This window comes from Gallinula chloropus (assembly GCF_964237585.1).
Source record: "Gallinula chloropus genome assembly, chromosome: 13".
NCBI classification, from domain to species: Eukaryota; Metazoa; Chordata; class Aves; order Gruiformes; family Rallidae; genus Gallinula; species Gallinula chloropus.
The window spans coordinates 19,878,820-19,891,661 of NC_140098.1; the positions used below are offsets into that span (position 1 = coordinate 19,878,820).

General features: G+C 39.5%; 1 protein-coding gene across 1 annotated transcript; it reads right to left on the reverse strand.

Moving 5' to 3' along the window:
* Positions 1–402: 402 nt before the first annotated feature.
* LOC311196343 (receptor-interacting serine/threonine-protein kinase 2-like) lies at positions 403–11,507 on the reverse strand (the record flags this gene model as incomplete). Its single annotated transcript, XM_084269887.1, has 11 exons — positions 11,353–11,507; positions 9,205–9,358; positions 8,852–9,007; positions 8,567–8,715; positions 6,793–6,842; positions 6,303–6,464; positions 5,478–5,563; positions 3,916–3,984; positions 2,983–3,148; positions 1,940–2,092; positions 403–722 (listed from the first exon to the last, which is right to left on the reverse strand). The coding sequence occupies exons 1-11, from the start codon at positions 11,502–11,504 to the stop codon at positions 403–405; spliced, it is 1,617 nt and encodes a 538-aa protein (XP_084126013.1). The 5' UTR covers positions 11,505–11,507.
* Between the last annotated feature and the right edge of the window lie 1,335 nt (positions 11,508–12,842).

Consider the following 12,842-nt stretch of genomic DNA (forward strand, 5'->3'; position numbering starts at 1 on the left):
TGTCCTTATCCAGCATCCTGTTGTTCACTATCCTTATTTGGAAGGATTTAGAACCAGCCCTTCTTCCATAGCGTGACCTCCAAAGAGTCACGGTCTATTTTCCTCCCTTCTAAAAAATGAAGGAAATAAGGCATGTGACTTCAACAACAGTTGCTCTGGTGGACATTGCACTCCTCCCATCTCTGAGGTCCAAATTAGAATTTGTTACACCAGTCTTGGTAATTTCCACAGGCAGTGTGGTTGACATTCCTTTAATCCAGCCAGCTTTTTCTACTAGAGGACTAAAATCACGGGCTGTAGGAAGGATTGACGACAGTCAAAGTGTTATGAGGAATTAATATGAATCACTGCCATTCCAGAGTACCAGTGCTCCAATCCATGCAACAAACAGCAAAATAAATGTCACAACAACATCCTGTTTACTTTAGGACAGTCTGGGTAATGTCCACTTCGTCCCAGAGGACTATACTTGCTCACTGAAAGCACAGTCACTACAACCTGTGCTGCCCTCTCTCCAAGAGACAGGCAAGTGTCCAGCAGTGCCCGAGTACGGCCGGTCACTGTGGGGTGAGAAGTAATTGTTTCATAGTCCATTCGGGACAAGGTTTGCTGGGAGCGAAGGACGTCTAGGATGTGGTTGAGGCGTCCTTCTGTCATGCAGCTCAGTATAGTCTGTCTCTGGCAGGCTAGTACTTGACAGCAGGTTCCTTTGCAGCAAGGGTCTTGAGTGAAAAGGAAACAAAACAATATCAACTAAGTGCTTTTTTCTTCCAGGAGTTGTTAGCAAGTGATAGCATCAACACCAGAAACAAACTCAGTAGAGGAGGAGGAAGAGTTAGCTTATTTGCACCTTTTGTTCAAAACAAACTAGTCCAGTGCCTTGTCTATTTGTTCAAGACTCATGAAGATCAGATTACAGAAGAAGTGTTTCTAAACATCATTAAGTGCTAAGATTGTGTAAGGGCAGGAGATTTTCAGGTCTCACACTACTCATCTAGCAAGTGTATCAGACTTTATGCAAAGCAGCTTGGCTCAGCATAGAGGAGAAAACTTTGTCCTGTAAAAAGTGGAAGAACAGATAATTGGTAGTTCAGGGTAGTAGCACTGTTTGAAAAGTATTGTGAAACTGGGGATTTGGACATGTCAAAGCCAAATTAGTACAAAAGTAATACTTCTGGAAAAATGATCAAGAGCTTTGGGTTCTGACTCTTTCCATATGCTTATTAGAAAACTTAGTACTGACATTAAGGTTTTTAGTGTACAGTAAATACAATACACAGAGAAGATTAACAACCAAAAGCCATTGTTGCTTTTGAGAATATGCTTCTTTTTCTGATTATTGTAGTAGAATTCTGTGATGTACTCCCTGCACAAACTAGTTTGTTCATTTATCCAGAAATTGCATTGTCACTTGGAAGTAGACTGGAGAAGGATGGCTAGGTAGATGTGAGAACTACTGCAAAAACCAAAGCAACTCAGAGCTTCACCTACAGCAGAGGCAGGCTTCACAAGTCAGAAGCTGGCCTTTTCTACCTCTGCCCCATAGGAAGAACTGAGATTGTGTAAGGAAATGAATGGTTTCCCCCTCCTAGTCACCCATTTCTGTAGTCAATAGCTACTTTTTTAGAGGTCTAAAATACACAGTTTAAAATTAAAAAAAATATCCAGGTTTAAGCAACTGATGTCTTTTACATTCAGTGTGTGGTGTATTTTCTATAGGTTTCTTATGGTCTTTGCAGAGCTGTTGTCAGCCTGAGTGCAACCCTGGAGAGGAACAAGTGACCAGTGCCTGAACTTCTGAGAACATAGAGGTAGCTATACACAAATAGACTCATAAGATATTTATACCATTTGGAAGAGCTACTGCACTAAATATCTCAAAGCACGTGCAAAATTTAGAGAGATCTTTGTCCTTCACTGAGATCTGGCCAAGTCTTACCTGTCACTGCTTGTTCAAGGTGCATAGGTTGTGTTCTGTGCTTAAGAGCCAGTGGTGGGTCCTTCTGCTGACCACTTTCTTTGCCTCCAGTTGAACCAGACAAAGGAGTCGTGCAAAAGGAATTTGGTTTTCTACTGTCAGAGCCAGGGTAATCTAGAAAGAGGTTTAAAGACAAGTAAGATGAGACCCTTGAACAGAGTAACAGAACTATATATAATGTCAGCCACTGCAGAAGACTAGAACTAACTGAAGTCAAACCTAAATTGAGCATGCTTACTTATTACCAGCTGTTTTTTAGACCCTTGTTAATGTATCATTATTCCTAGGAAGATTTTGGCATATATTTGGCATATATTATTTCACACATCTGACTTATTCAAGCTGGCTGTAGGAATGTGATTCTGAAGTTAAGGGCAGAACAGAATGTTCCATAAACCTGACAGCTATTGATTGGAACTAAAATGCTTAGAAATGCAGATGTTGCTAGAAATTATTTCCTGGCTTTTTTACCCAATGGCATAAGGAGTACAGAACAAGCTTTTAAGGAAGCCTATCACTTCTTGACACAACTTTAAACACTTTAACAGGACAAATGCACATCAGAAAGGCAAAGGTAGTTATTTATGTAGCAATGGTTAATACCAGGAATCATTCCCATGTTCCTGGAGACACAAGACAGGTGGAAACACATTTTAACACATATATCTATTTTTTGTTAGCAAATGACAAAAAAACTTATTCTTGGTGGCACACAATAGAAACTGCAGTAGCTGTTTCTAGGAGGAACTTGTTCTGTCAACAGCAGCAGGTAGTATTTGTATGTTACAACTCCGTGTTCTTCACAGAGTTGTAAACATTCATGTTTAATCATAAGATATATTGTGGCATCTCTGATTCACTGCAGTGAGCTCACACTTTAGATGGTACCAGTAGAGGGCACAGCTGTACTCTGAGGAGGGACAATTTTACTTAGAAAATAATGTGGATATGGAACAACTGGTAATACTGATACATTTTTTAGATTAGTTGGAGCTACTAGAGACCTTTCTTTGTTGTGTTCTGTAGGATAGTATTCGGCAGGGCTGTTTCAAGCACATGTTTTCTTCCTGCATTATTTGTGCTGCTGTCAAGTTGAACAGTTGACAAGCTTGACACTACAAAAGGAATTTTCTTGCTGATGGCCTGGCTGCGTTTTGGTGGACAGATGACCTGCAAAGAGATCAAAATAGAGGCAAATTATCTTCTTGGAAACCTTTTGTTCCAAACCCTTTTCCAAGCAGTTTTCTCTTGGCAGATAATATCAGAGTGCAAGGTGGGCATACAGCTTTTTGGCCTACAAACATATGTAAATCAATTTCAACTAGTTACCTTGGGTCACTATGGCAGCACAGATGCATAGGCTAACTGTCCAAGGCCTTACTGCAGACCCAGCTTGCTCCTGCAGCCTGTGCTGCCATCAGCCATGGTATCACCAGAGCTTGAGCTGTTTAAATCTACTGCTGATCCAGGCATGTGAGCTTCAGTTCTGTATGCCTGTCTTTTGCTATTAGCAGGCCTGCCACAAGTGCCAAAATCCCTTTGAAAGTGGAAGTTAACCACCTTTGAGTTGTCACAAAGCAGCAGATCTTGCTCTTAGGAAAATTGGTTGAAAATGCTAGAATTCAGCCCAAGACTTTTTCTAGCCATGGTTTTGATAAAACCTACAAGAAAGGTTAGATTTTTGCCTAAAAGAGGAGATGTTCCAAGCAACTCTTAAAGTGGAGAAAGTTATTTTTGCAGGACCAGCAGAGTCAGCTGCTTAGAAGGTAAAATAGTGGTTTTGTTGTTCAACTAGATGGAGGAGTTGTTAGGGATGAAAAGGGTTAGGGACATTTTTCCCTGCAGTGTTTTTATTATGCATTGTCAGGGCTGGCTGGAGAAGCAAACAGCTTATGAAATATTCTTGTAAGACTCTTAAATGCATGCCATGTACTCACCTCTGAATTGCATGTGCCTGCCTGCAATGTGTATATTTCTGAACCTTTGCATGCATTAAGTGCTGTCTCCTGGAAAAAATAGCACAATAACTCTAGTAAGTATTCAAGCAGTTTGTTCAATTTAGTTGTCAGGAGCAAGAATTTATCCTGACACCAACAATTTACACTGCTGATATTATACTCTCAGTTAAGCTGATATATAATGAAATGGAATGGTACAGAGCAACTTTGCATTCTAATATGTGTAAATAGTCATAGAATCTGACACAACTCTACCCCACTACTCTTTCTGCTCTCAAAAATGTATTTTATAACCCAGTTTTGAACTGCACAGGGTAAGGTAAGAACAGCCCTGTATTAAAATACTGGGCTAGCTATAACATGCTTTCCTTTGAGTGTCCAAACAGCAGGGCTGTCCTGTGTTTAGTATGCCAAGCTGTCTGCAACAAGGATGTGTCAGTACTTGTCACTTTTTTCCATTTTGTACACCTGCAACATACTTTTTCAAGTGTTTTTTTTTAAATTTACACATTTCAACACTTGATAATCAGTTTTCAAGAGTCTTCAGCAGCATTTTCACAGTCATTCTGGTCATATCAGTTCAGGGGTTTGATTAAATAAATAGTGCTCAAATTTAGCAAATACAAAAATAAATCTTTTCTCAAGTGAGACTGGTACATTAGATTATGGAATATTTGGCCATACAATCCTAAATGAACTTCAACAGTAGTAAAAGTTACTTGGACTATAACCATGCCACCTATTAAAGCATTTATTAAGTCTGGGTTTTAATCCCAGCATGTGATTGCAGCATGTAGAAATAATCCAGGACACATTAACATAAACCCAGCAATAAAACTGACACCACTGCATGGGTTGGGTAAATCCAGATGGAGTCAGAATACTTGTTCAAAGGCTGAGGCAAGTGTCACTAGTTTCCCCACTATGACTAAGTTAATTAGATAGGGTATAGCTTTATTTGTGACACTCAGATCTGTGCCTGATTTCCCATAGCAACCCAGACACGTATGGAGTTAGCTGCATCCCTAAGTTGCTGGCCACTCCCCATCTATTTCTGTAGTATGAGAGAACCCTCTCAGACCTTAGGACAAGCAGTGTCTTCTGCCCAAAGCACATCAGCTCAGCAGCAGTGAAGCATACAGAAAAGCCCTGATAGTATTGCTGCAGCAGATACTAACAGTGTCCAGGTCTCAAATACTTTCTTACCAGTAAATACAACAAAAATTGGCCTTGGTTCTAGCCCTAATCTGATCTACTTGACATTGGCATTTGTTCCCACTCAAAGGGGTTTGCCAGACTGATTGCAGCTATGACTAGAAGGAAGCTATCATTTTTATAATTGCAGGAACAGTTGACATGATTTCTAGAGAACCTCACAATATCACTTTTCTGCAATCCCTGAATGAACCCAGAGTGCCAAAGGGTCCTCTCCAGCTCTGTGGCACAACCAATAGAACACGTTCCCTGGATTTGTACCACAAAGGTTACATTAGAAAGAGTCCAGTAGTGTCTTTGAAGAGACAACCTTATTTTACACCAACCTTTGCATCCATCAGATTGTAGATTGCAGTGGAAATTGCCTCCTTATTTATACCAGCCAAAATTCCATTTAGAAGCTCCACACATTCTGCAGAGGGAACAGAGCCTTTTAAATACCACATTGCATATGAAAGCATGTATTTATTCAGGCTTCAGTCTATTACAACTAACTTATCATGCTGAGTAGCTAGATGAACTGCAATATTAGCTTAATAAAGCTTCCACCTCTTATCTCCTCTTGGTTTCTTTCTTGACCTGACTTTTTAAGAATGGCTACAGTCACATGAAAGTCACACTTTCTTAATTATTCATACAGGTGTAGTAGACTTACTTGCAAAAGGTTTTCACATTGCTATAAATCTATCATAATAAAGCAATATGCAGAGTTCTTCCTCAGCATTTGCATATTCCCACTTGAATATTTGCTCAAAAGACCTCTAATAGCACAGTTTTAATATTTCTTGGCTATCTTTTTACAAAGAGAGGATAAACCTAACAGTTCCACTAAAGTAAACAATGAGTATGCAGTTCCAAAGGGGAACTGGTTATGCATCACACTCAAGACAGGTTGATATTTATTGATGTAGTATTTATAGCTGACAGGATCTCTTCCTTTACTGGTACTCACTTCTACTTCATACCAAGCAATTTTGGGGACATATATGCCACCTCTGACAGGAAACTTTGGTTAGAAAAACCATCTAGAGTACTCTGATGATCTGAAGACTGCTTTGTCAGCTGTCACTGATTCGGGGTGCTGGAGCAATGTCCCCAGCAGGAGTACCTGCCTCATGAATCCTGCAAAGAAAGCAAATTCTGCCTGTTACCTGCAATGTGTGGCCTGCAGTTTGGGTCTTGATACCAGCACATGGCAATAAGGTGCAACAGTTTGTTCTTCTCAGGCAGATCATTTGGTATAAACTTCTCTGAAAGGCCGGGCCGCAAACTGCTGCATATGCCTGTCAGGACTTCCAGCAGGGCTGCCTCACCTACAGTTTATAAAAATGTCACCACAGAAAGCATTAGATACCTCAGAATTCTCTTTAAATCACATTCAGCATTAGTGACTGGGTTTTTTAAAGCAAAGAGTGCTTTTTGAAATTAAATAAAATGTTAACAGACTTGTACATAGATGTGCTAACCTTTACCAATAACCATAGCTACTTATTGCAGCTGGCCCACATTATGGGATGTATGTACTGTAACAAGCAAGTCCTGAAAAGCCAGTGCTGTTTCTATCAATTTCCTGACAATAAGGGAACTTGTGGAAAATATTAGGGCAAAGTAAAGTCTGACATGAAGGACAGAGATAAATACCTTCAAAAGGTTTCCGTCTGCTTAGGCTCTCCCAGCACAGTATTCCAAAGCTTGGGGGAAGGAGAAAAAAAGAACAGCAAAGTACCATTCATTATTTTATAATCTGTATGTTGTCATTTCTAAAAGCAAGTTTATTGATTTAAGAGAAAAGAGTTGTTCCAGACAAAGTCTGCCCAAGTTTTTCCTAATTTGATGAGGTCCTTTTTCCTCCATTATTAAGTTTCAGCTTTCAAAACTGAATTAAAGTCTTTTTAAAAACAGAGGATCAATTAGAATTACATTTCAGGTTACCACCTTTCTCTCCTGTTTGTTCCTTATATTTCAGAGCCTTCTGTTCTCCTTTATTATTTTAGGTTATAATTTGGCAACTGAAAGAGCTGCACTTCCCAGCTGGTACTGACAAGCACATCAATTAACCTACCAAAAACTTGATTCTGACCCACCGTGTGCCTGGTTCTTCAGGCACTCCAAATACCTTTCTTCTTTTCTAGCATCCTAGGTAGTATTCCAGTGATAACATGTAACTACATATATATCCCACTACTCAGATGATATAACATACAAATTTGTGATAATCTCAATCTGCAAAATCAAAGGCAGAACCAAGGAGGCTGCTGACAGAGAAAGCAGGCTGGGGTTGAGTCAGAAGTAAAGCCATCAAAAGGGGAAGAATCAGTTCTAGGACAAATTTATCTGCTGACTCATACCTAGCTCAAGTGCTGAATTAGTTTAAGAGAACCCCTTCTGCCTTATTTCCACATAAAATCTGAAAGTGCTTTTACTTAAATACCCTCTAGGAAGGTATCAGTGTAATGTGGACCTACATGGAATTTACAATTACTTAAGTAATCTCTCAGATGACACATACTGTTGTTTTCTCTGTTGCATCACTATCACAACTGAACACCTAAAATTATATATAAATGACATGTTAGAAGATGAATGATGGCACCTGAAAGTAAGCTGTCAATCATCCTGTGCAAAAATCAGGTGGTTGTAAAAAACAGATTAGTCACATCATTTATATATATGGTGTATGTGTTATTTGACTCATTGTAGAGCCTGCCTCTGATAGTAAAGCAGGAGTTGAAATTAGTTCCCTCATAAAAGCTCTTAGTACAGAAAAGTGACCATGCTTAAGAGTTACTTGTTAGTCTGTGAGCTCTGCATGCCAGTTGTGAAGATGAATGTCCACAGAGACAACATTTGCAATTTGAGGTTGTTCCATTTATTTAGGCAGCTATGAGGTGTGTAACATGTACAAGAGGGGCATGTGGCAGTAGGTGATCTTCCTCCATATAAATCACCTTAATTAAAAAGTATGGCTGAGTAGCTCAGTGAGTTATTCCAGCAGAGATCCCATAGGACATTCATTGGACTTTATAAGGTGTTTTTCTTTACCTCATCTAGGCATGTACAGTTCTTCTGAAACTAAAACTGCAGAAACTATGAATTGTAGTTATTTGGTTTCTAAAAGTGTATGAAAAAAATTTTGGCAGCTCTGGTACACTTTTAAAACATCTAGGTCCATTATTTAAATATTTATATAACAAACTTCCACAACAGTGATATATTATATCTTGATACAGTATTCCCCAAATCTTGGGAATTTCAAATGTAATTCACTGCTGTAATTGGCCTCAGGGAACACTACCTTACTGCATTATGTAGATCTGGTGTTTTTACTGTACTGCCTTTGAAAAATCAGTATTTTGGCGACATCATAGAATGTATCAAGGTCTAGCTATGACATGCCCTTAGAAATCCCATTCACCTGTAAACATCACCTTCCTGGGATGGCAGGCCTCCTTCAAGTCTTTCAGGAGGGAGGTACACTAAATCCTGGCAGTTCCTCTGGTTGCAGTTTTGCAGGTCTGACCTCAGTTGCTGTTTTCTCCAACTGGTCAGGCCATGATCCACTATCTACAAAGATGGGAGATTAAATTTTAGTAATAATGCCTCAGGTCTTGGTATGAAATGTTGACTGTTTGGATAAATACATGCAACAGTGGTACAATCACTGTATTTGGCATTAATGGGCCAAAGCAGAGGCTCCCACCTTGGCTCTGTACTGGGCATCCAGAAGCACATTGGAAGGTTTCAGGCTGCAGTGGCAGAAAGCAGGCTCAAAGCTGTGAATGTGATGCAGCCCTTCAGCCACATCAGACAGGATCCTTATGAGCAAGGGAAATGGAAGTTCTGGGTACAGTTGATGCTAAGTAACACAAAAGATGGGATTTGGGAGTGAGGAATTGTTTGCACTTCACATTTTCATTTGGCAGTAAACAAAAGCACAGAACAGTAAACAGAAGCTAAAGAACTGACCGACTGTGACTACTTGTCCATAGTTTATATGCTGATTGTTCTCTTCTGGCTGAATTATTTTTGTCACATAAAAGGTGACTTATGTACCTCATGGATCAGTGAGTGGAGGGATCCATTGTCCATCCATTCAGACACTATCGCCACAAGTCCATGGTACTGGTAAATACCAAGAGGAGGCAGGAGACGCTCAGACTCACAGTGTCTGACATTTGCTATATCCTGAAGTAGCAACTTCCATTCCCTGTAAAAAATGGCAAGGGTTAGAGGGAATTGTAGCTAGAGAGGTGATAGAGTAGGATATGGAAGTGAGATAACCATATGGTGGGTATAGGCTAAGATAAATCTACTAATAGACCCAGTATTATATAATCTTCCAAACAGTTCTAAGAAAACGTGTAGTGTATTTCTGTAATGTACTTCTGGATGCTTTAATATGAACATAAGAGCACAATTTAAAGCTGGATTGAAGCATGAAGGCAAAAGAAATCTGAGTTACCTGAAATGCTAGATTAAGAAAAATCAAGTTTCTTCCCCTTATTCTCCCAGAGAACTTCTATCCTGTCATTGTGACATCTGCATTTACAGGAAATTATGTTTTTCCATCCATACCTAGTGAGACCAAGTTACATAAGTGATATATGATATAAAAGTGAAGTCAGATTCAGATTTGATGTAAGCAATACCACTCTAATGACTTGGCCAAATTTGATCCAAGCTCAGCTGCGCTTGTAGATCTGAATCCAACAGTTTATTTACAGAGAAGAAAAAACTTTGCTTTGATCATCATCAGATGAATGAAGTTTTCTTGTCTAAGGATTTCAGTTACTTCTTCATGCACAGGAAACACTGAACTGTCAGATCAATCATACATTTTCACGGAAATAACTTTTGTTAAAGGTTCACTTTGTTAATTGGATGTTTGATTTTAAGGATTTGATTATCTCTGTTATACTTCAGCTAAAAATTCATTGAAAACTCAGTTGATTCCATCAGACCTGGAACTCATTCTCATGATTCCAGCCAGCCTTTATACCGAGACTTCAGTATCAGTTTCTCATTTTTTACTCTGTTGGAGAAGTCTGTAAACTAATCACTAGAAATAATCCACTGTTTTAACACTTCCATAATTCAAATATTTATCATCAACACAAAGTTAAACATTTTGCAGCTGGAGTAACACACCAGACTGTGTAAAGTAAACAGGAGGTGACAATAGTAGAGAAAAGCACAACAGTGAGTTTCATTAAAACTGAAGTTTGGGAGCGAGTTTAAATGAAAAGATGCCAGATCAGGGTGTGGACAGGGTCAGGACATTTTTCTTTAAGCAACCAAACAAATGACATTGGTTCCATTTACAAAATTGTTGTATTTTCGTTGTCTAAAAATCCAAGCACCACCCTTAAAATTTTTAACTGTTCCCAAATCCTGTCAGCATTTGGTTTTTGAAGCAACATTAAATTGACAATTTAAACTGTCAATTTTAAAATATTGGCATTAAATACTATTTTTGTCCTCCCCTGCCTTTATAACATCACAAACTGAACACTATGGACACTTTTGTCTAATGCTTTTAACAAAAGCCATCTGAATTGCAGAACTCTGTTAACAAGAGTAATTAGTCTATAAATACACATCAGGCAATTCTTTGATAAACAGTCAGATCAAGGCATTCCCTAAAATGCTTTGGTCTTGCTTCATCAGAAGTAGGTTGTGGTTGTCCTTGGAAGCTTTCTATGGCTTGTTACACTCTGGAATGTCATGGTCAGGAGGCTGATGCCCATCAGTTACAGCTCACTAGTTTTTATAGTCAGGGCATGTGTGTACACATCTCACTGCCCTGTAAGGCTGACTGTTATCCCTCCCTGGCCCCACTGCTCTGCTCTCACACCTGTACATGATGGTTTTGATGGAATTCAACTCTGATCTCTTCAGGGACCTCCAGAAAGATGTAACACCCTAGTGCCTAGTACAGTGACTATTACTAATCAGGGTTTGCAGACATTGTTGTAGTGGGGATAAGATTAAGCTCTAATTTTATAAAAGTTTGTGAAAAAACAGAGCTTGTTTCCTCACTGTAACTGCCTCTAAGTTGCCTCTTGGCTGGTAGGGATTTCTAGGAATGGAGCCATGGTTAGGGCTCAGGTGATGCTGGGCAGGCCACCATTCACTTTGCTGCCATTGCTGCAGGTCTCTGCTGCCCACTCACATGGCTAGTTGGGCAAATAAGAAACATACCTCTCTGTGGTGTCCTGCCTTGTCAGCAGCTTCAGTGAGATGTGAGTGTTCCAAGAAGTGTGAAAGGCTTTGAGTGCAAAGCCTGAGCCTGTCCTGGCCAAAGTAAAGCTATCCAAATCTTCTTGGCCTACTACAGGTAACAATTTGGCCATTTCTTGATGGCTGCCTTGGGGGAAGAAATGTCAGAAAAGAAAAGATTTAAGGACTTGTCACTACTACGAAAGCACAGTGATGTTGCACCACCCCTTACTTCCTAAGTAATTATTACCCTAATCCAACAGGATTCCTTTTACCACTCTAAGACTTTCCATATAAAGACAGGAAAATGCACTAATTGCAAAGGAGTGCCTAAACCAGAACTTGCCATCTGAAACTGCAAGGTACTAATTAATTGCTCATTGTTTCCATTCAATGACTCTGCAATATGGGGCCATTGCTTAGAATTGAAAATGTGATTTTAAAGTGATACCAACCTATGTAGACAATGAACTAGCATCTTACAGTTACATACTAGACCAATGCAGTTTCTCAGCTTCTCATTAAAAAGGAAATTCAATAATTCATGAAGTTTGTTCAGCATAATTCCTGCATATCTTTTGATCCAACATCACATCAATGCAAAAGGTAAATGACAAATTTATTGATGCTGTAAACTGGCAGAACTCTGCCCAACAGAGATGTCTTTAGAGCAGCCACTAATTCGGCCAGAAGTTTGTCTATGTTGTAACTCTCTAGGGCCATCTGAATGCTTGACACACACTGCATGGCAATGCATGTGGATCAGACATAACCTCTGCAAAGCATCACCGTGTCACTACATGAATAACATTTTTATTACATTCCTGAAGCTACATTAGACTACAGAATAACCAAAAGTCAGTGGTGAAAGAGAATGAGCAGGCAAAGAAAACAGATGGGATACAACCATTGGTAAAGATTACTGCAAGATCAGTGGTCAGTGAGTCAGAACTCAAACTGGAATACTCCCTTCAGGGTCCAGTATACCAGGAATAGAAGAGAAAACACATGGACAGAACTGAAGTAACAGGGCCAAAAACCTCAAGTAACCAGTGAGGACTGTTGAATGTGAGCTGTGTCCTTCTAAAAGATGGGCTCAACAGAAAGAGCTCCTGGGATGCAGAAGGCCTGAAAGTCTTCTGACTTTGAGCAGATCACTTATTCTCCATGAGTAAAGTAGAAACGAAAACCTGAAGACGAGTTAGCCTATGCTGAACTGGTTTCTGGCCAATTTATTTTCAGTTATTCTTAGTATCTAAACCGTGCCATGCTGGCACATGGACAATGAGGGGTACTCTGCTCAGTTTTGCACCTAGCCACAGTGCAAACAAAAAAAATCAGTATCTGATTTACCAGCTCAGCTTCAAGAGCATTTGATTTTGATAGGGAAGCAGAGTGAAGTTTTTTGCTAGAGTATTGGAGTTTGGAAGCAATAGCTGCCTTGGGTACCTCGCTTAGAGTTTCCCTAAAGA